The sequence below is a fragment of the Gymnogyps californianus genome, chromosome 16 (genome assembly GCF_018139145.2).
Source record: "Gymnogyps californianus isolate 813 chromosome 16, ASM1813914v2, whole genome shotgun sequence".
Lineage (NCBI taxonomy): Eukaryota > Metazoa > Chordata > Aves > Accipitriformes > Cathartidae > Gymnogyps > Gymnogyps californianus.
In genome coordinates, this window is record NC_059486.1 from 5,196,542 (window position 1) to 5,220,137 (window position 23,596).

The 23,596-nt window shown below is 36.9% G+C and overlaps 2 protein-coding genes across 2 annotated transcripts in view; one reads left to right on the forward strand and one right to left on the reverse strand.

Annotated features, from left to right (window-relative positions):
- The window catches only part of RSPH14 (radial spoke head 14 homolog), a 104,368-nt gene extending 99,183 nt beyond the window's left edge, over positions 1–5,185 (reverse strand). The window contains exons 1-3 of the mRNA XM_050906802.1: positions 4,965–5,185; positions 3,090–3,192; positions 2,774–2,892 (exon numbers count right to left, since the gene is read on the reverse strand). Of these exons, the coding sequence (XP_050762759.1) occupies positions 2,774–2,892; positions 3,090–3,192; positions 4,965–5,163 (421 nt within the window). The 5' untranslated portion in view covers positions 5,164–5,185. The remainder of the gene's footprint in view (positions 1–2,773; positions 2,893–3,089; positions 3,193–4,964) is intronic.
- Positions 5,186–7,266: 2,081 nt separating this feature from the next.
- RAB36 (RAB36, member RAS oncogene family) lies at positions 7,267–21,457 on the forward strand. The gene is made up of 11 exons (XM_050906798.1): positions 7,267–7,303; positions 9,736–9,824; positions 10,996–11,084; positions 13,650–13,715; positions 14,750–14,851; positions 16,531–16,595; positions 17,189–17,240; positions 18,653–18,734; positions 20,346–20,436; positions 20,988–21,107; positions 21,330–21,457. The coding sequence occupies exons 2-11, from the start codon at positions 9,756–9,758 to the stop codon at positions 21,392–21,394; spliced, it is 801 nt and encodes a 266-aa protein (XP_050762755.1). The 5' UTR covers positions 7,267–7,303; positions 9,736–9,755; the 3' UTR covers positions 21,395–21,457.
- Positions 21,458–23,596: the final 2,139 nt, after the last annotated feature.

Below are 23,596 nucleotides of genomic sequence, written 5' to 3' on the forward strand. Positions count from 1 at the left end.
TGCAGGGACAAAGATGGAACAATGGGAGTAGACCTGAGTGGCAGTATGGTGTACCATTACATATCCTCTGGTTTGGGCAATGTATTTTGATTTATGTGGACTACTTAATAAGCAATGTTTTATGTTTTGGCACCACCAAGAGCTAGCATTGCTTACTGCTACCGTAAGCCTCTAAATAGAAATGACAGTTCTAATAAAATGCTTTCTATATAACCCTTGGTTTTAGTCCCTGCTTTTTAGAAAGTGTCTAACTGCAAACACTGGGAAAAAAAAAAAAAAAAGCCCTCACATCCTCTCAGGGCCACACAGATAGCTTTTTTTTTTAAATTGTTTTTTACCCCCTAGAACTGTTATTCCTCCTCCAGTGAATGTTTTCTGCTTATGTAGCTAAACTTCCAACCTAGTCAGTAAATGCTCTGAGTTTTGGGAGACAGAACCTAAAAGCAAGCAGGTGTTTACATGTAACATTAGTTGTAGTTTACATCTGTAAGTCTCAAATTTGTAGCTAAAATGGTATGTACAGCAGCCACCAAACACTGAGGCGGTTTCCCTGTTTAAACTGAAACCTTTCCAGTCAACTTAAGTTGTGCATCATGTACGTGTCTGAAAACTCCATCAGCAAAAGCAGACAAGTGGTAAGTTCCTGCATTAGCCTACTAGAGATCTAGCCACATCTGAAGGTTAGAGTTAATAATAAAGTTCAGTACAGCAGGGACTGAACAGCAAGGCTTATTATTGAATTATGCAGTTCCAAAAGGGCTAAGAAGAAGGCCTTAGCCAGTATGGATGAATGGTTAACAATTAATAGTGATCTGCAAAAATTTGGCAACATTTATTTACTTCTGTTAAGTTTTCTTCTCCCTTAAGTTTTTATCATCATCCACATAGTCACAGGATGGTATCTATCTGTCTACACAGGTAAGGGACAGAATTCTTTAAATGCAGTCAGACAAGTCAAAATTTACTTAAGCCAAGTCTCTGTCTCATTTGATTTGAAAATCTGTAAAATGGCTAGTGAAATTAAATTAACAGAAAATCAGGTTTTCTATAGTGATGTTCACAAAGTTGTTTAGCCCACCATATGAATATCCTTCATATGGATTCAATTATTTAGGACTTTAAAAAGGGTTGCATGCATGTAAAAATACATCTTTATATTTTTAGAATTCATGTACACTCACTCAGCAAGGCTTTAAGCATTCATTTAATTCTTTTTTAAGCACCAGTAATGTAACAGAATCCCTCAGACAAGATACTTTCCCATGAATTTAAATAGTATGGCTTTTTAATTGATAATTTCTGTCTACTGAAATTTTAATTTTTAAATCATAATTTTCATCAACTGGAAGAGAAAAGTTTAAGACTAATGTTCAGATTAGAAAACGATTGAAATTATAACCACAGAATCTGGAAATAAAAGTAACAAATCAATATAAATTCCCTTAGGATATAAAAAATTTAGAAAACTATAAATATACGTAATAAATATAAAGAAAGCATGCAAAAGGTACAATGACCTATTCTTCTGGCAAGTCAAAGACAAATTCTCAGCTTGGATTCCTCTATTTAGACTGAAGCATTTAAAAGCTAGATGCCTGACAGATGTAATCAACTCAGCTTCTGTTTATCTCACTGGAGATAAATGGACACCACCAGAGCAGAACTCATCTCATTCTAAACTAAGCACATATGATATGTCAGACTTTTTGCCCCTTTAGATAGTGATTTTTGTCCTGCTATACAGGGAGTGTAGGATGTCTAGCCCAATTTGACATCTGAAGTTAGGTGTAATTTGTCACATTTTTAACTTCATATCTTACCAAGTCCATTTAACAATATTACCTAAGGGCAAACAGTATTTGAATAAAATATCAGAAAAAGCAAACTTCTTCATTGTTCCTTGCATCACCCTCAGGTTTGTGTTTTTTTTTTTTTAAATTCACCACCTGAAAGCAATGTCAAAGCATACATTTAAGAAACAGTGCCTGTGAGCTTAAGTCAAAGACACATTAGTACATAACCTGTGGAATACACAGCGCAATGGATGGTGCCCTCACTTGCTCATTTGCCTCCTCCTACATCAGTGCTTGCAAGGAGCGGGGAAGGCATAAAATAAATTTCACAAAATTTGTACCTCCTAACACTAGAAAAACTTTCTGCAAACCCTGTGTGCTGTGAAATTAGTGCACCATGATGAACAGCTGATCATCATTTTGAACAGAAGAGGACAAAGTGAATTTTTGATGCAAGATTCTGAAATACAAATTCAAGCCTGCAGTCCACACAACCTGTATCTTGAGCAGGTAGCCTTAACTTGCATGAGATCTAAAAAAATTAACAGATCTAGCAGGATCGGTCCCCCCAATACATAGACAGCACTATTAACAGATGTATTATGTTAACACGGGGCATTTTGCTTATTATCTATGTAAAGCACGTTCTATATTTTGGCTAAGTATTCTCACTATTATTACACAATTTGCAAATTTTCAGAAGTGCAAAAACAGCTCTAGAAAACACAGTTGTCTCCACCAATAAAAAAGATGACAGTCATACCTTTTAAAATTTTCTGATAGAACCCAAAGAATAAATTCTCATAGGAAAACTAACTAAAGAAAATTAAGATGAGCAAAAATAGAAAAGATGCAGTTTTAAATATTATTTTCAAGGAAAATGGAATAAAATAAATCTGGAAGATATTATATAGGGAATCAGGTAAATTCACCTATCTGCTTTGCCTATTTGAATACCTAACTACTGAAAAAATCCCTACCTTCATGTAATTTTGCCATCATTTCAAAAATCTGATGCGTGTTCTTCCGACAGATATCTACTGGATCATCCAAGAGCTCAGTGAGGGCAGAAATCACTCCATTTTGTATCAGCCCTTGCCTACAAACAACATTGGAGGACAGATTTAACTAAGCATAATAAAACTCATATATATTTGCGAGATGCTTAATCTTAACTAAATACACTTATTTACATTGCACCTATCTTGCCAAAACTTAGAAATTCTGTTCTTATTTCTCACTGAAACATCTTTATCACTTCCCATACCATTCAGTAAACTCTGGAATTACACCTACCTGCCAACATTATGCATAGCCATTATATAGAGGATTTGTGTTGTTTTTTGTCGGACAGTACTGTCATGATGTAGCAGCAAAGTCTTCAGGTTATCCAAGAATCCTATGAGACACAATAGTTCATTTTAACATTTCTTACCTTCAGCATTAATTTGAAATAGCAATACTAATTTTTATCTCACAATTTGATGTGCAAACAATCAGAATTTTCATCTTGTCCTGACGGTGAAACTCATTGTCATATCTCAAGTAGGGAAGAAACTTTCAAGTTACAAGGCCTATTGCCAAAAATGCCGTGCTACAAACAAGCTGCTGACTTCTGTATCAAGTTAAGTCCTAATCTTGCAAATATTTATGAAGTGACATAACTCTAAAAATAATTCAAGTCAGTGGAGCTACTGATGTTTTTAGAAAAGCATATGTTTGCAGGATTAACGCCTACATTTTTTTAAACTTTCTTTAGGAGTAGCATGGGCTATGTAAAAGCACACAGCGTTGTTTTTCACACGTAGAAATAAATTTGGTGAACCATTAATGATTATGTGTATACACACATAGCACTGACCAAAAAACCCCCCAAACAAACCACAATCTCGCATTGCTTCAGCAGTTACTGTTAATCAAACAGTAACTTAATAAATTTTGAACATGATTATTGGTATCTTTTATGAGGAAAAAAATGTGAAGGAAGTAAATGGAGAAAAAAGCAGTGACAAACCAGAGGACTTCTTCAGTGTTACATAATGAGCTGTGTAGATACACAACAGACGGCTAAAAATTGTGAAGATAAGCTTGTGTAGTTTTTTTTTTTCCAAAATCCAAACTTCAGATTCTTCCAAGTGCTGGGATAAAAGCTTTTGAAAATAGTGGTGTCCAGATATAATCCTAATGAGTATGATAAATTTGGTTATATTATCTTGTATCTTAATTTCTCATGAAGTTCCAGGGTTTTTTTGTTATAGACTCATTCTGCAATCACTAAGACACTTCTGAGGAGTTCTACATAAAAAGCTCTGATGTTTTGTCTCTCTGGTAAAGCTATATCTGGATGTGCCATGCTATCCACTGCTGAAGGAATGAATGGCAAAAGATGACTTCATGGATTTTGCAAATGAACTTGTAAACCTTATCTAAATATTATTTTATTAATTATTAATTAAAAGGTTCATCAGACTTTTTTGCCTGTTATTATTATGGGATCTGAGATATGAGTATTTTGAGCACCTCAAGCACGAAAAATCCAGGAAGGTACCACTGTCCTATGTCATATGTGGTAGAAAACGTCTAATGAAGGGGAAAAAAAAAAAAAGGGGGGGATTTTGCCTTTTTTCCCTGCTCTAGGATAACTAAAAGCTTTTTCTTTTTCCCTTTCTCAATAAAATGTATTTAGTAGTTTTATGATATTCTGAAATTCACTGCTTTGTTTTTTCTGACAGGTTCATGGATAACAGGATTAGAAAAGATTCCAGGCAAATGAAATTTAACTAAGTGGCAAGGGGTGGTAGGGGGTGTGTTTCTAACTTTGGACTAATTAAGCCTTTTTTTTTTTGTTAGCCTATGTTAGAAATTAGCTAAAATTCAGAATAAACAAAAGAAAAAAAGATTCTGCACTACTTTTGTATTTAGGGATTGATAAAACCTACAGTGAGCCATTGATAAATCCTAAAGTGAGGATACTCTTAAAATAACTGTCATGTACACAGCATTATAATATTCTTCACCTTTTTAAGGTAAAATAAGTAGAGATTAAAATAGAAAAATTTTCATGGCCATTTTGTGTCATCAAAGATATTGCAAGGAAAAAACTAGTGCACGAAAGTAAAGTGGGTTCCCCCCCCACCCCCGTGTCAAAGCTTACGACAACAGATCACTTACCTATTTCTATTGCGTGGTAGACATTTTCTGGATCATGGACCAGATCGCAGAGCGCCATCAATGCCCGCTGCTGAGTCAGCAGCTCAGGAGAATGTAACTCCTCATTCAGTTTAGGAAGGGCCCTCTTTCCAAATGCAATAGGAGCTTTTGTGGGATCTATATCAGGGGGGAGGTTGGCTGAGATACGAGCATGTGCCATCCCAAATTCTCCTGGGAAGGATTCTCCCTATCCCTAAAAATACTCCAAAATGGCTATACCTGGTGACTGGACAGATAATGTGCCAAAAAGACAACTACTGACTTTAAACGGTGCTCTATGTCCCGGAAGAGCTATTTTAGCACACATTCATTGTTAGGAAGGTATGAAAGAAGAGGCTGGAATGGTTCATGGTCATCAGCATTACTGTCTGTTCATCAGCTGAATTGTCTTATCTGGTTTAATTCTCTCCTGAACACTGTAAAGAAAAAAAAAAGAGAAAGCTTAAAATTGCAAGGTGAGGGAGGGAATGTTTTTCAAAGGGTTAAAGTGAAGTAGTCCAATATCCTGAACCAGAGAAGGGGCTCAAAATAGTATTAAAGCAAGAGCAAACAAAACGCCATTTTTCAAAAAAGCATTCTTTTAGAAGGGGTCTAGTTTAAACCCGCCCTCAGAATTCGTTAACGTTTGAAAGAATCGGTGATGGCTGACCTCCCCCTTCCCTCAGTAAGGAAAACGGCTCAGCTGACGGAAGCATACAACCTCCAATACTGAAAACTGCTCAGCAAAAAAAACCAGCTGCAAAGTTAAAACAACTGCTAAACAACTGCACTTCTCTCTTCAAAACAAAAGAAATAATCAAAGGCGCCCTGTCCCAGCAATATGTCGCCACCTCAGCCCGTCCCCAGTTCCCGCTCCACAGCTCCTGTCAGCTGCGCCACCGCCTTTCGCACCCGCGTGCTTTAGTTGCCACAGCAACCAGCTCTTCGCGTACGCCTCGCTCCGTGAATAAAAACTACGCAGCCAAGCATACTGAGTCCGGTCCTGCGTCAACAGTGTAAGTACCGTGTTTGACGGTGGCTGCTGTGAGAGAGTAACGTCAACGGCGTAGTTGGCGAATTGGAAGCCGAGGCCGCTGCTAGCGCGGGACTCGGAGCGCTGCTGTGGAGCGCCGCGGGCGGTTGAGCTGAGGCGCGGAGCTTCAGGGAGGGGAGCGTGTGAGGAAATGGGGGAAGGGCCGCCGTGGGGTTGCAGTGTCGAGGCCGTTTCACCTCGCTTCTCTGCCAAAGCATGGAGGGAGGCTTTCTTCTCACCCCCTGTTTTTAAAGTCATTTCAGTTGAACAAAATTGAGATAGTTCAGATTGAACAAAATGGTGGTCAGGTTAGTGGCAGAGATAATAGCAGGTGAGTGCCTTGAGGTACAAGGATTGAAGGGAGCTCAGTAGCTTTGGACTAGGTTTTCTTTCCTAGTCTTCTCCAGAATGTTACTATAAACAGCTAGAATGTGTAGCAGGGGTTTCCATTACCATTACATAGTTTCACATAACTATATTAAAGACCTGGCCATCTTTTTCAGTATGATTCTGCTAAAAAGTATAGTGTTGTTCAGAGGTTGGTACATAGGGAGAATGTATCATTGCAATTTTGCTAGCTTAAGGGTGCTCTCGATGGTCAGATGTGATCTGGCATCAGAAAAAAAAGAACTCTGAACAGCTTGTGCTATAAAAGGTTAGTTCTCAGTGCAAATAGAGAAGTTGTTGAGATGTTTTTCATTATGTTTGAGTAACAATTATAATAATCAAAGTTCTTAAACTGGATTTTACAAAGCCAAAGTCATTCAGATCAGCCGGATTAAAATACAATACTGGAATAGATTCTGGTTTGTTGATCTTCAAAATCCATAGAAGTAAAGTTACTACTTTAAAAAGTATTTTCCGGAAAGGATTCATTTTCCTGCAACATTTTAAAGCAGATTATTTAAAGTAGAGGTTATTTTCCTGAATTAGATTAGACTTCCACTAACTGTATATTTTTGTAAAGTTTTGCATTATTTCAGCAGGAAGAACGTGAACTTTTCTCAATGTAGAAGGGGCAGGAGAATATCAGAGACTTCTCTTGTCCTTCAGTGTTAACTCTGCTCTCGTCCTTTTGGCATGAGTTGTTCTGTCTTCTGCTTCACCATAGCTTGGAATACTGATTTTGGTTAGTGGTCATGATGTTAACTTATTTTATGTACAGCTTCTGAATGCCTTCCTTAAATCCTTTGTCTAGCCACAGAATCTGCTGGTGATACTGTTCCTGCAACATTGATGTAAGGAGGGTTGTGATGCCATGGAGACACTATATTCCCAGTCCTCCCAGGTGACTGAATCCCCTTCAGCTCTGTAAGAAGAGAAAATCTGGATATCAGTACCAATCATTCTCAGTATTTTTATTATATATTTATCTCTTTGTATTTCTTAAATCATTGATCTTTTTCCTCTAATGGTGTGGCTAATTCATTGATTTGGTAAATTGGGATATGTTTATGTGTGTGTGAGATTTAGATTAAATGCACTAAATGTAAGTGAAGATGGCCTTTCAATTTTAAAATGTTTCTGTATGGTTGCCTTGGTCCCTCCTGTCCTTTGGATTCACTGAGATTGTTGAATTGATTTTTTTGTAGCTTAGTTTGTGAAAGAGCTCTAGGAGACGAGCAGTGAGTCAGCCTATGTACACGACAGATTTTTACATGCTTAGGATGTGTTGAACTAGAACTAGGAGAATACGGAGAAAGCAAGTTAGTGTTTCAAACTCTTACCGACTGGCAGGGTTTTTATTTTTGTTTCCAGAACTATTATTTTAAGACATTAATATTGCCATAAAATCATTCAAACTCACCAAAAGGGCAGGAGCACACCATAAAAAGGGCCTAGATCTCTCTAGTTTTATACAGTCACAAGTAGCATGATAAATAGAACTATGCATATGGTAATAAATAAATACTGTAATGTTACCTTCTTTGGTGAATAACCCATCAGCTGCAAATCTGGATTCTTTGGGGGGAAGTGGGTGTTTCAGTACGGTTGAGATCACATCAGTGCCTGAAGTGATTTAAAAGCAATTCCTCACAAAAGAGAATAAAACATTAGTTCTAAGTAGTGGACTAGCAATTTTGTTGAACATTATTCTTAGTGTGGGGTTGTAAAACACAACTGTATTTTTTTTGTTATATACTTACTCGTGGTTTAAAAGTACTTGTCCACATTGATTTGCCCTTTAACATTTTTAGTCTGCTGCAGGAATGGGAGAGGCTTGCCTCCTGGATGTTAAGAGGTCCAAGCCTGTTCCAGCATTATCAATATATGAGTATTAGAATGTGAGAGCTTTCTTTTGTCCTGAAATTTGGAAATTTAAATCCTAATGAAATAAATAGCAAAATCTTTTAGCATCCTAAATTACAGTCTAGCATACTAAATGCTGTCTAAATTAATGAGTTGATTAACAATACTTAGGCAATACAAAAGAGCTGTGTGATTTCTTATTCCTTGTCTTTAGTGTTTGGTACCTTAGAAAGCAAGATTACTAATGACTAGAAAGACATTTATATAATTCAGAATGTCTCATTAGTGGCATGCACATCCTGACTCTAAAGCTGAGATGAAATCAAGTTGAAATTCTGAAAAAATCCCTCAGCAGTTTCTTTGTCATTGCTACTATGCTTAATATTAGCACTGTAACAGTTCCCCACTCCATTAGTTCCTTGTCTGCTGGGTTAATCCTGCTCTTTGTATCCATATATACAAACTTATCTTTGAAGAAAATGGAACTATTTTCTTGTACCGGATTAAGGGAGCATTGGGTTTATTAAGGAACAGTTTCTGATCAGAGGAATCTGTACGGCCACTAAAACCAGTTTGTTCTTTTAAAACTGGGGCCCTATGTATAGTTAAATTACTCCAACTCCGCCTTCCCAATCTGTAAGAGAAGGGGAGGAAGGGAACTGTTGCAAGCCTGTTGCTATGGTCACGCAGCAGCAGGCTGAGCTGTTTGTGTGGCTGGAATCCTGCTGCATCAGCTGCTGCACGGTGAGTCCTTCCTTACACTTTGCTACATGATGAATGTTCTTATTAGAAACATTCTTTTGAACGCCAGTAAGAAATTGGTACCCTATTAAGGGTCCCCTCCCCCAACAACCCACGAGGTTTCATTGCATAACCAAATTGATAAGTCTCAAGTGGGATATCTAAATGCATTTGTGATTTTCATGTGAACATTATTCTTTTTCCAAGTCAGACTATCTACTGATTTCATTCTTTCTGAGCTGATCGTGGATGAAAGTTTGATGTTGTGCCAAGAAATGTGGTGGCTTCATCTTTCCTCCGTTCTTCTTCTGACCGAATGAAATCTGGTATCCCTTAATATTTATTAATGTGCTTAGTGCAGAGGCATTTCAAACAATGATGAGCAAGATTTTTAAATTAAACACTGAAAAATCCTTTGAGGGCTAAACTGCAAGCATTTATGTTGAATTAAGTGAACAATTCTCTGCCCTCCCATGGAATTAAAGTTGGTACCTAGTAGTTTCAGAAAGTCACTGTTTGCTACTACAGCTATGTGCACTGAAGTGGTCCCTTTTACATAAGAAACAGGTTTTCTTTAATGCAAATAAAGTCAAAGAACTGCCAGTTGTACTGGAAGGAAAAAAAGATGATGAGTCTGTAAGAACCATTGATTTTTTTTTTAATTATGTTTTCCCTGTATTGAGGCAATTCCTGAATACTGTTTCCCTTTACATATTTCCTATCTGGTAGAATTCAATTGAATTTGGAGGATGAAGTCCAACCTAATGCATTTGGTTCCCCCAGTGAGCAGGGACAGGATAATCTCCCAGTTTCCCAAGGTAAGCATTCTTTATTCCTCTGGTCACAGTATGTAGCACCTGCCACATTGAGCTATCTTTTCCTTGTGCTAATAGTATTTTAATTTAATGTACAGTTGTTGTCTTCTGCTAAAATTACAAATTGTTTAAGGATTTCTTTCAAAGATGAATGTGACCTCATGTTCCCATTCAATGCTGATATCTTTAATAATAATCCTCATTTCTTCTTTTAACCTTTACAGAAAGTGACTCTTGCGACAAAAGTGTTATCTTACAATATCTGTCTTGTTATTTCAGCCAAACATTAATAATTACATGCTTAAAGAATTCCTACACTGAGGGGGAATAAGAACCATAGCTGATATTAAATATGCAAGAAGTCTAATTAGATCTATATGGAGGTTTTGATTGAAGAATTTGAGGCAATTTTAATTTTCTGTTTGTATAGGAACCTTAGTCATGCAGTAGATCAAATGTAGTAGGCACTGTAGAAACACAGACAGAAAAGATCATTGATGTCCCCAAAGAGTTTTGTACTTGAAGTATAACAGAAGAGTTAAGGACAGGGACGGACAAGGTATTACCATTCTGTTTTTTCAGTTGTTCAAAAGATCCTTTTAAGGGAGTTAGCGTTTTTTTCCATGCTTGATCTCAGCCACATATTTTGCTTTTAATTTTATGAAAACTACCACAGTTATTTTAAGTAAATATAAGGTAAAATACGTTTCCCTTATTTTTAACTAATGCCTAATTAAAAACTAGTAATAGAAACAGTGCTTCACACATATAAGAGATCTAAAAGACTTCATAGTAATAATGACTTGCTGGTGTTGTGCTCCCATCTGTGTTTGTCTTGTGTGTCTTAGATTACTGGGATAATTTAAGGTACTTGCTGTTGTACAGAATAATGAGCAAATGTATTTGACTGTGGAAGTTTAGCTAGTGCTTGGTTGCTGACACTCAGAAAGGTGGTCAAAGGATGGCGCTGTCCAAAGGAGTTTTTACAAACATAACTGTGGGAAAGCCTTACTGCCTTCTAACCCAAGCTATCCCTTTTCTTATGCCAGGGTACCCCTGTGCTTGACAAACTCTTTGAATTAATCTTCTTATCTATTTTTTCCTTGCTGATTTGACTTCTTGGAAAATAGATATCACACAGTTTATCCCAGTAGCTGTTCTCTCCTATTTTCAGTGGTACACACCTGAGGCCTGTCTGCAGTTCAAAGAGCACTTCCATGCGCAGGTCAGGACTGCTTGTCAGCAGAGCACTGGAACAGTTGGGTAAGTTTGTAATAAACTAGGTATGCAATGAAGAAAGTATATTAAGCTCTTTATAGCCTGCTTCCTTCATAGGCTTTTCCTCCCTCATTCCTCATCTTCCTCACTCCAGTATGTTTCAAGGCAACTAAGCCTGTGCACATGGCATTTCTCTGACCTGTTTGACAGTAAATGAATAAAAAGGGCCTCTTCTTCCAATAAGTGTCAAAGATGCTTTTTCTGCTGGCATAAGTAGCGTTGAAAAAATAGCGGAGTTGTTTAGCAACTTTGAACTAAACTCTTAGTTCAAAAGATTAATTGAGTGTTTAAAGTTAGTGTTGAATTTTGCACATGCAAGTCAGTATGGCAACCAAATTCTAGAGCAGTTATAAGGAACAGGGCAGATCTAGCCTTGCTGTATTCTCTGTTGGTATTCCAAATGAGCAGTTAATAAAGGCTTGAGGGGGATATAAACATACAGCAGTTCTAAGTTGCTTGAAATACATAAGAATCTAGCTTTAGTCTTTTAGAAGTATACATGCTGAGAAGTTCTCTTAAATGTTTCCTTAAAACTGGAGCAAAATTCTGGTAAATATATAGCATTGAAAAATCCAAATAAACTGTTTTATGCCCTAGTAATAACCTTTAAGTTGGTTTTTTTCACATCATCTCTCTCCCAGAGCTGTTGCTGGTACTGATTTAGTTCCCGAAGCAAGGCAAGAAAGCTAAATTGTGTTAGAAATCATCACTATTCAGTTAAAATAAATAGCTGCATGTTTTAGTGATAAATGCTTCTGTGTTCCAGTGTGAAGGATCTTTCATAAAGTGGTGCTTCTATGAATGCTGACAATTAGCTCACTATTCTTTCAAATCTAGAGTTGTTGATTACCATGAGACTTGTCATGATATCCATCTTTAAATGCAACTTTTTACTCATTTCACTAGGGGGTCTTGCTAAAAAAAATTGAAGCCAAAATAAGTCTCCCTGAGAGTCATCAGTGAGTTTATTCTTTTTAGAAGCACAGTCACTGTCTTAGTTTCATGTAAATTTGTTACAAGTGTCTGGACAATTTTCCTAGCAGGACATGCTTTAGTGAATTGAGGCATTTTTTCCCCTCCATAACCAAGATCTATTTGGGTTTTTATTTCCAGAGTAAACCAACTCTCCAGTTCATTTATTCTGGTAACAGAGTACAGCTAAAAAGCTTTACATTTTGGCTTTGTGAATAAAATTAAACCACTTCGCTGTCACTGCTCTCTAGATATGATTATCATTAGGTCATTTTTTGGTGGGGTGGGGGCAGGAGGAACAGATAACTGAGTGTTTTGTAATTGTAAAGCTTGACAGGAATAACCATTTTCTTCCTTTTCCATTATCCCAAGTAATGGAATATTTCTTTGTCATTTGGAAGGTAGTCTGAGAAATTCAGTAGCTAATGGCTGTATTTAAGATTCTCTTGATATTCCATCAATGTGTTAAATTGTCTAATCTAGGGAGTTTTTTTCCCCAATATGAATTAATGGAACATACACCTCTAAACCATCACTTACTTTTTTTGCTTTTCCCTTAAAGTCGTTGATTTTATTCAGTGTTTTATCAGTAACAGTTAATCAAGCAGAGACATGTCAGTGGCTTAGGGGCCTGTGGCCACCCAGTTAGTGTTGACTGGCACACAGAATGCCGCCTTTTTTCGGAAATATTAGTCATGCAGCTTACCAGTCAAGATTTGGACTATTTAGAATAGATAACTTGGAATCAGTATCATGTGGAAGTCTGATATAACCACAAATAGTATTCAATAGAAGATTAATTCCTTTGTTTAAAAAGCCATTCCTTGATACAAAAGAACATTAAACCTCTTAAGCCATTTTTGTAGCATGTGCATGGGAGATGTGAACCCAAGTTTAGGTCAACAAATACACTTACATTCACTTATCCACCTGTATCTCCTAAAAGATACACTACAATTCAATTTTAAGAATGCAGGCTGAGTCACCTAAAGGCCATCTGCTGTATTCTGTGGGAGGACCCAGAGCAAAGAGGATTATTTGCGTGAAGCCAACTTCAGATTAATGTTATTCCAGATAGTCAGAAAATGTATTGGCTCTAACCATGTGGGTTTTTTTTCCCAGAGACAAATTCTGCAGTGGGTTATTTTATTATCAGCGATTTCTTGTTTCTGCACTTAGGACTTGATTTGTACTATTAAAGTAAATGAGTAACTTGTGATTAATTTTGATGAAAAGGATGCAGATACTCTATGGTCTTATGTGCAAACTGCCAAATGTATATACTTGTAGTCAAAGCAATTTTAATAGAATAGAATTTATGTCCCACTGGATTATATTTAAGGAAAAAAAATATGCAGAGTAAGAAATGGACTATTTCTGCTCCAGAGGGGTTTGGGTTTTTTTGGTGACCTCCTTTTTCTTTGTTACATTTTAAGACTCTGATCCTGCAGCACAGTGGCTGGAGGTAAGGTACATGTGCTCATCACTTGCAATTTAAGGATCTAAATCAGAATTTTTAGAGAGAGGATGTTGAAAATGCTACTAAAAACATGTAATGTTTTCAAATATTTATAACAGGCTGAAAATATCCAAAGTGGTTGTGGTAGGAGACCTGTATGTTGGGAAAACCAGCCTTATCAACAGGTACAGTATATCTCAGCAGACGGTTAGATTCTGCTATTTCTCAAATAAATGTAACAATGTTTCCATTCCTGTCCATTCAGGGTAGTACTTCATGGTTCTGTTTTGAATCCTGGTTTTGTTGTTAAATAGAGGACAAAACAAAGTCTACAGTATGAGACAGGCTTGATATACGAACACAGAAAGTCATGCTCCGGCACTTTAATCAGTGTATGTTATATTCTGAACTATTTTTATCCAGTCAAATATGATACAGTGTTTCCTTAAGAAATCAAGTCTAAAGGCTAAACAATCGGAAGGTACAAAAAAAAAAAAAAAAAAAATTCTTTCCAGTGTCTGAGTCTTGGTTTCATGTTTTCTCCTTACTTGTAGGATTGTTCACTGAAACATTTTTAAGTCATCCTTGTGTGGATACCTGTGGATACTAATTTCTACAGCTGCAAGAGTGTAGAGGAAGCTTGATTTTTTTCTGTAGCTTATAAAATAAGACAGATAAAATGCAGAATGCCTTAAAGAATAGTTATTTGATTCTTTACTGGATGTTAAAAACAGCTCTTATGCTTTTTGTATCTAAGTCCAGTGAACAGATCACTGAATTTCTGTAGCTTATGATCACCATGACAACTTTCTGTCTATGTTTGCATTTTATTATTATTATTTCTTCCATGTTCTTAAGTAGATATGATAAGTTTTTAATCTCGTTGATTAATCATTTGGGTCATTATTTATGACCCAAAATATATTCCCTTGTAACTAAAACTACAAGATACTGTATCTTCCTTGACAGTCCAAAGATATTTTATTCTGATTCTCATCTCATCCTGAGAGCTTACTAGATGTATATGCTTTCTAGTTTGTTATCCAGTATCACCTTATTTTTAATTAGTTTCTTGGTGTTTTTATATATGCTTCTGCAATATATAGCCACTCCGCAGTTAGTTAATTCTTTTCTTCATAATTTACCCTAGATAGTGTTAGTTTTGCAGTTATTTGTAGCTGGGTGTTACTAGTATTTAATCCCTTTTTTTTAATTGCAGATTTTGTAAAGATAATTTTGACCGAGACTACAAAGCAACCATTGGAGTGGATTTCGAAATCGAACGTTTCGAAATAATTGGAATACCATATAATCTCCAGATGTAAGTTGAAACATCATGGTTAAGCATTGCATAGAGTACAATCTCAGCAGAGCTTGAATTGCTGCAGGCTCTAGTGGAATAAAGATTTTTAAAAAATAATAAAATTACACAAAGAATAATGTGACCTGAAAAACAGGTTCTGTACCTGGACTTGCAGTTTTAGTGAAAATTTTACTCCCTTGGATTTCTCATCCCTAAAAAATGTTGTAAGTTTGTCAATGAAAATTCATCTTGGATGTCTTGCACCATTTCAGTGGAGTTCTGCCTTTTTTACTCAAGTTTCTTGAAAGAGAAGTGGAAGCTTTTGCCACAGACTTTGTCCAGTTCTACTGTTACACCATTCTGTCATTTGAGTTTAGTAGGCACAATGAGCACTGAACTTGGCTTTACTGGGAGTTTTATTCCTGCAGCCATTGAAATTAATGGTAAGGTGTCCAGTGATTTCAGCATCTCTTAATTAAGGACTAACTGATTTTCCCCAAATCGTAGAAAGACTGGAGTGTTTTTACTAGAATGTGAACCTAAAATCTTTGATTTTCAGCTTTGTTTATCAGACTAGTGGGAATCCTGGCCTTCTCTCACCTGCTTTGGTTCTGCTGAAGGATGTCCTTTGGTATTTCCAGTGGCTAGCAATATTGTTCTGTAGAGGGCATTATTGAATCATCTATGCTGTAGTGTGACCTAGAGCAGAAATAAGATGCTTTGCATGAAATATTTTAATGCATGACCCTTAAAAACCTTTTCACTTAGGAACACATTTTTTCTGAGATATCATTGATATAAATAGATGGCTAGTGGGATTTACTGAAAAATACTTAGAAATCCATTTCCTACTGATTTCAGTGCCATTGTGTTTTTGAAAATTCTGCCAGGCACTATCCTTTTGGAACTTGAGTCCCTCTAAAAATCTAGACTGATGCATCAGTATTTTGCCAGCTGAAGCAATAAGGTTCATGAGCTACTAAATGTCGGGTTGCATTATCTGCAGAATCTTCAGTGGCTAGGTAGAACATTTCCATATGGTAAGCACTGGTGCCCCCTCTTGCTGAGAGATTTCCATACAAGATAAATTTGCAAGTATCCGTGACGGGCAGTACTAGGCTATAACAAAACCCCAAACCTCTGTAGTGCTGGCAGTAGCTGAGAGGACTGCATATCACGTTCATTAATAAGAAGCACTTTCTTGATTTTCTTTAACGGTATCATTAGTACCTGGTGGGCTGAACTGTAGGTCTCTAATTTGTAGTGTATGGACAGATATCATATCTAGCAGTTGCAAGATTCTAATATGGGCTAATATATGATTTAGCTAGTATAAGCACAGAAAATTTTCAAAATTAGATTGCCCTAGAAATACATGCAAATGACATAGATGAGGAAAAAATGTTTTAAGAAAAGGGTGTTACCATGCAGAATATGAATATTTGAATTGTGTCTCCAAAATGACCAGTATTTAAAAAAAAAGAAATATAAAACCAGAGTTCAAATGTCTTCATTAAATAATAGAGCTTTACTGTATTTCTATCAGTAGTTAATGAATAACATGTTCCAGATGGTAACACTTCTCTGGTATCACATTCTTCTCCAACTTGTACCAGTCTGCTGCTTCATTAGCATGTTTACTCAGGTTACACTGGGTTTCATTAACCTGAAATTTCTTTTTTCCCCCCATTGCACAGATGGGACACAGCAGGTCAGGAAAAGTTCAAGTGCATTGCATCTGCTTACTACCGAGGAGCAGAGGGTGAGAACAATATTAATTTGATCCTGGCTGTGACAGGAGGTTGTATTTCATATGGAAACACATACGTGTATGTGCTCCTTGGAAAGGTACCTGTAGACACAATGTGGTGGAATGGATTGTCCATTATTGGAGAGAAGAAGGGACAAAAAAGCTCATGAATTGATATGTTGTCACACCTGCAAGCTCTGAATGTTCTGATGATGCAGTGATAAAAATTGGCACTTGTGTCTAGGGGGGAAAGAATTTGGGTTTGGGTAAGATTATTGCTGAAGTTAGAGGTGGATACTTCTAGCATTCCCTTTGGTAAGAGACAATTTCTGCAGGAATTGAAGTGGTCCCAAAATAAAAGGAGTAATAGCACTATAGACTGCAGGCTACAGGTAAAGACTAAATAACGTTGAAGACTGAGGACTTCAGTCTTACTGGGTGCTAGAGAAGGAAGAGGAATGAGCAAATGGATAGTCTTCCATCTCCTCTGTGTTAAATCTGCTCTTGCACTTTATATGTAAACATTCTCTCTGTTTAACAAGATGAATTGGAGAGACTTCTGATACACTTTCTAACTTTTTTCCTGTTCTTGTCTTTTATTGTAGTTATAATAACAGTGTTTGATCTGGCTGATATCCAGACTTTGGATCACACCAAGTAAGTTTCTGTATTTTGGCTTAGCCTTTAAAGCTTTTACAGGAGGTTTAATTGCCTTGGATAGCCTGTAGTTGCTGAGAACTTGCTGGATCGTGAGTGTATTTTCTATTGAGCTAAGAAATGAAGAATGACAGTCACTTGTTTGGATTACGTAGGGTGGGATTTTTCTGAAGAAAATGCAGAGCATAAATTTGAACTACTTACCCTTGACTTCCTTTATAGTCAGTGGAGAGAAAAAGGCACTTCAGTAAGAGCTTGATCCTTCCAAAACTAGACATGCAGGAAGAGATGAAGTGCACCCCAAAAGTATCCTTTTTTTTTCTCCATTTGCTATAAACAGAATAACAGGCTGGCATCTGATTTAAGTGGTGAAATTGATGAGATGCATCTCATGCATAATGTCTCAAGAGCCTTTCATTTTCTAGGTGTACTGCTAGCCCGAGATTACTTTCTTCCTCTAGTTTCTGTAGTGATTCTGTTGGGAGATAGGCTGTCAAAAAGAGGAGAGAAAATTCAAAACTCAAAGTATATGTAGATATAGCTAAACTTACTGGTTCAGATACTTGTAATGGTTTGGTCACAACAGGACACTAATTGTTATGAGTAAACTTGTTCTGCTTTTAGTGCAGGCTACAAAACCCTACATGGATCTATGATCCACATTGTTGTCGCCAGCTCAGAGCATATATATTTCTAACATACTATTGTGACTGTAATGCAGGCAAGTTTCTTTACAACTTGTACTCTGTCTTATTTGAATGTGTATTAGACTATTTCCTTAGACTACTGCTGTGGTATTTAGCTCATTTACATAGGACTTTGTAAAATAATATATATATTAGTGTCTGCTTGGCTGAAAATAATTGAAGCCTGTGAACCTGATTTCCCACACACGCACACACTCCCTTCCCTCCTTGACTTGTGTTGGATGACTCAAGAGGAACTTCATTGCCAGAGTAACAAAAATATAAAAGCTTATGAGACAAGAATCATGCAGCCTTCATAGGTAGCTGTTTTATAATGCTGAATAGATTATTTCACTCTTCTTTATTCCCGTTTGTATCTAATCTGCTATGTTGTTCATATCTTTTCCTCTGCTTCTTGTTTTCTTGTTCCATATCTTGATCAAAACTTTGCCCCCTCCCTTATGCTGATAAATACCCTCTCTGGGTGCTAAAATCATTGTTGAATTTGCACTCTGCAGTGGGCATGTTTGAACTTTTCATTAGTGAAAGGCATGTATTCAAAGGAGTTGGAATAGCTCCTGGTCTATTTCTGTCTAGGAAAAAAGGCTTTTGATACTCTCACATGAGTTCATCCTCTCACTTTCCTTGTGACCCCATTATCTGTCACTTTCTCCTATATTCCTCAGTCCCTCTGACTGATTCTGTCATTTCTTTTTTGTATTTTAGACAGTGGCTAGAAGATGCATTGAGGGAGAATGAGCCAGATTCCAGCTTCGTCTTTCTAGTTGGAACAAAAAAAGATTTGGTGGTAAGTAAATGGAATACAGATAAGGAAATCAGATTTCCCCTAGTTCCTCAAGTGATTTCCCTTACAAGTTGTACACAATGTTATTGAGATAAAGACCTTGAGGGAAAAACCTAAACAGAAAAAAAGAAGATCACAGGTAAATAGAACAGCACGCTTTAAGAAGATGCTTTCTGAAATGGGTAGTTAGTGAAGTATCCCTATTTCCATTCCTTGCATGACATTTTTCAAGCACATACAAACAACTGAAAAGGCAGAGAAAAGTTGGGTGCACAAAAGAATGGAGTACCTAATGATCTTGAAGGTTTTGTTGGTTTGTTTTTTTTAGGGACACTGTGTTCATTGTTCAGGAACAGGGAAGAATTCTTACTTAACTGAATGTGACATCATTGTCAGAAGAACAGGATATAATGCACTCACCCTATACCATTCTGAGTCTTGTGTTTGTCTTTCTCTAGCTATCAATACTTAATTCTTAAAGATTTCAAAACAAACTTGCTGCTTCTGCTTAGCTGATTTTTTTTATTTCTGACCCCCTGCCACAGTATCACTTATGCAGCTTGTTGCTTACCCTTCACTGAAAGTAAGTCCCAGAAAACTGCATGTCTGACAGTTTTTCTGGTACTTTGTGTTGCTTATGCTACTTTTTCTGAGTTGCAGTAAAAGCTAAATGTGCCAGGCCTCTGAGGACGCAGATCTGAAGTCTTGTCTAAGCTAGAATTCCTTACTGTAAGTTAGTTTCTGTTTTCAGAATGATAGCACTTTCAACTGAAAGGGAGACGAGCAAAGCAAAGGATTGTGGGTTCTAGGTATTACTTCAGTATGAAGCCAGTATCTTCCCAACTGGATTCACTCTACTTCTCATCTTGATGTCACATCATCCTTTCCAAATTCTAGAATTCTTCTGAATTGTGCAGAGGTTCCCAAATGTAAAACAACGCACAGAAAACTGTACAAACAAAGACGACTGGTATCATCCATCACAAATGGGCTAGAAATTGAAAGCAAACAGCAACATACTGATATGGTTGATCACAGAGAACAAATGAGAGGGGAAAAAGACCTGCAAATTAAGTGCACAAAAGCAAAATCCATTGAAAGGGCAAGAAATTTTAGTCTTAAGAAGAGATTAAAAAGAGCAAAAATAAAAAGGGGGGAAAGCCATTGTGTTACAACATAGTAAAAATAGATGGAGTAGAAAAAAGGATCTGAGACAGAGACAGGAAAGATTAAACCCAAAGAACCATTGTGATTAGTCAGTCCTGCAGCTCTTCTGCTGAGAATGATGGGGTGACAAGAATTTAAAGACCAGTAACTGGGCTGTTGTCTTTATAGCTCCCTACCACACTATATAATTAGATACAATGGTCACACTTGTTAACTGTTGTTTTGTTTCAATGCTGTGGGAGGTGAATGGAGACTTCAATTTTAAAAGCAGTACTAAGTACTTCAGTGTTCTTGCAATCATGTCTGACTGCTCAAGTTCTAAGGCAAGGCCAGAAAGGCCACTGTGAACACTGGAAGCATCACAGTACAGGTGCTAGCAGTACCTCTATGTTATTACCAGCCCAGATCCACTTCTTATGTTAAAGTTATTCCATGTTATTTACTCAGTCAGATGCTGTGTGTGAAAGGACAGAGCTAGATGCCATCCGCTTTGCCAATGAGATGCAGGCAGAATACTGGTCGGTTTCAGCCAAAACGGGTAAGTTACTGCAAAGGATGTAAAAGTAGCGTAACCACAAAGGCTTGTGTTAAGGTGGGAGGAAGTTAAAGTTCCTTATCCCCCCATTCCCATGCAGGTTTTTTTGTTGTTCTTGCATTTTGTTGCTATTGGGAACTTCAGGTTTATTAATGGTTGATTTTATTTGAACATTTATATGTGTACTTGCACTGTCATGGTTACAGAAAGGAGTACTTGAGCTGCTGTGCAATGTCTAAGCATGTTTAATTCATAGGTAGTTACATAAATACACATATGCACTGCTACTCAACATTAGCAATGAAAAAAGATTATACAACAAACTGAATTCTCTCTGTTGCTGTCTAAAAATAAAAGTACAGTACAGGGCACAGTATTCCAGAGTAAGAAAATGAGAAATTCTCTCTGCAGTGATCAAAATGGAGGACAGATTGTTGGAGAGGCCTGTTCTGTCCCAGTATTGAGCAGTGATCTGTTCACAGATGTGCTTGTTATGCTTGATCATGTGTTGATGTGCAGTTGTGAAAACACATAATTTCTGTCCTGTTTCCTAGGGGAAAATGTCAAAGAGTTCTTTTCCCGAGTTGCTGCCTTGGCCTTTGAACAGTCCATGATAAAGGAGCTGGAGAAAACTGCTGGGCACATGGCCCAAATTGGGGCAGGAAACCTCATCAGTATGTTAAGTTCTGCTTTTTGTGTGTATTTTCCTTGTTTACAGTCTAAAGGATTGGGGAGCATTAAAGCCTGTTTCAAACACCTGTAAGCATATTCATGTCATTGTCTACCTGAGTTCTAGCATATAGGAGTGACTGGGGCTGCATTCAGCTTTTGTTACCCTTAGTATTGGATGGTATAATTTCTTGTGAATTGATTTTATAACTTTTTTGTTTCTACAGAACTGGAAAAGAACATGACGGAAATCCCAGAAGGCAGCACTCAAGTCAGCTTGAGTTGCTGCTAACTGTCAGCTGTTTCTGCAAGCACCATGCTTCTCTGTAGTCCAGCATAGAGCACCTGCAACAATGAAAGCTCTCAAACCAGAAATGGAAAGTTTTATTTTTGGAAATGAGGGAGGAAAAACTCATCCAAACTTTCTTTCTGAGAGTTCCCTTGCTGCTGCAGGCTCGCTTGTGCAGGATGGTACAATTGTTACATAAACCTTTCTCTGTGTAGTGGAAACATAACATCCTTGTCTTAGTGCAAGAAGACATTGCCAATGTTATGTGCTCACTTGTCTGCCAGAAACACTTGTAGTCAAAAGTTATGTAATTTTAGTGTGGTGTTCTTTGATAATTCTCTAGAAGTCTTAGATAGTGAAGTCGCGTTCTCATGGGAGCAGAAAACAAATGGCAGTTCAGAGTAAAGGGTGCTATCCATATCTTTTTGCCTTTTAAGTTCATAGTATAAAATAACTGACTTGCTTTTTTGCATTCCAAATATTTCAAAACTGTTCCAAAAGAAATCTTTTTAAATACCAGGTATGGAAGTACACAAATGCAGACTGCATAGTTTCCACTGTGGTTTCTCCATCCAGGAAAAACCTGTATTATTTTTCATTTTCCACTTGAGAATCAGAGCCCAGTATTTAAATATTTCCAGGCCTAGGAGAAGTCCAGGTAGGAACTTTGTTGTTTTATCCCAGCTGTCTAAGATTTTGAAAATATTACCAGATAAGAATGCTATTCTTTTCCACTCTCTTGAATAAGAAAGAATGGTCACATAGGTGCATGGCATGGAATACATGAAATCTCATTTTTCTATCTTCCAAACAGAATGTAGAATCCTTCTCTGAATTGATCATTAATATTGTCTACACTGCAGCTCTACTTTGTTGCTAAGAGTAATGACTTTTTCATTTTATTCTAACTGGGTTTTTTTGTTTGTAGTAATGTAACATGATTCTGGAACCATACGCAGTCTCAGTCATGAACTTTTTCATCCCTGTCTCTGGTAGGAAATCTGAGCTGGTAAGGTTAGATTCGATACTGCTGCTAAACTCATAGTCACTTTATCTGCTTTTACTGGACAAGATAATTTGATCACTAGATGCTGGCAGCAATTTGCTCCATTGCTTAATAAAAGCAGTAATGGTAGAGAAATAGTTTTGCCATTTTGTGAAAAGACTTGCAAGTGTGTGTGGGTTTAGAGGGATGGGAAAAGATGGAGTTCTCCAAAGTAGACACATGCTTGTTACGCCCTAAGGTACTTGCCATATGAAGATGTCATTACTGAATGCTCATGGTAGAACCGGCTCTATGGACATGTTGCTGTGACCTGGTGTGCTGGCTGGATCAAAAAACCATTGCCCCAGTTTTGCCTTTTCAAATACCCTTTGACATAACCTTGTGCAATTAGTTCTTTAGAAATTACAATCATTGTTTAATGGGGAGAGATTAGCTCTGGGTACCAATGTATTTCATCGAACTAAAGCAGCTTTACAATGCTCTTCTGCTCTTTGGGCAACAATGACTGATGCTAAAAGATATTCCTGTTTTAAAAGTCATTCCTGCTGACAAATGACATTGCCAGAAATTTGACTAATAATGTTGCCAGAAATTACTATAACGAATATTTGGTCAGTATTTGTGAAATTGTATTAGTATGATTGATTATGATAATTAAGTTTAAACTGCAAAAGTACAAAAGTGAAAGGGAAATACACTCATTTTATTTCCCTTTTATTTTTCCAATATCTCACTGAATTTTCATGTTCAGTTCTGAGTATCTAGTTAGTGATATTTCTCTAAAGATAAATGAGATGCTGTAAATCTTTTGCTTGCACTAAACCATACAAATTTATGGTCCTTCAAAATTACTATAAGCACTCAAATGAAAGAATTAACAAAGGAATCAAAGTGGGACAACAGAAAGACTACTTCTCTAGAAAAGTATCAGCAGCTTACAACTCCATACTTCTAAGATACAAATCCAGCATTACATACTATGCTGGCATTAAAAAAAAAAAAAAAAAAAAAAAAAAAAAAGTGAAACATCTTGTATAATGCTCTGAATTTCATACTGCAACTATTTCAAATGGAGGGAAAGAAGAAAACCTATGGACAGTTACAAGTTACAGTTTCTTAAGATATTCATTCAATCATTACAGAAACAACAGTATCTGGAAAACTGATTATAACAGGACCTTTCAGATTTGAGCTGATGA

Excerpts from the sequence above, each read along its gene's own strand:
- RAB36 (XM_050906798.1), top strand. The coding sequence starts at position 9,756 with ATGAAGTCCAACCTAATGCATTTGGTTCCCCCAGTGAGCAGGGACAGG. Across the intron at positions 14,852-16,530 it reads ATACCATATAATCTCCAGAT|ATGGGACACAGCAGGTCAGG; the intron begins GTAAGTTGAAAC and ends CCCATTGCACAG. Across the intron at positions 16,596-17,188 it reads TTACTACCGAGGAGCAGAGG|TTATAATAACAGTGTTTGAT; the intron begins GTGAGAACAATA and ends CTTTTATTGTAG.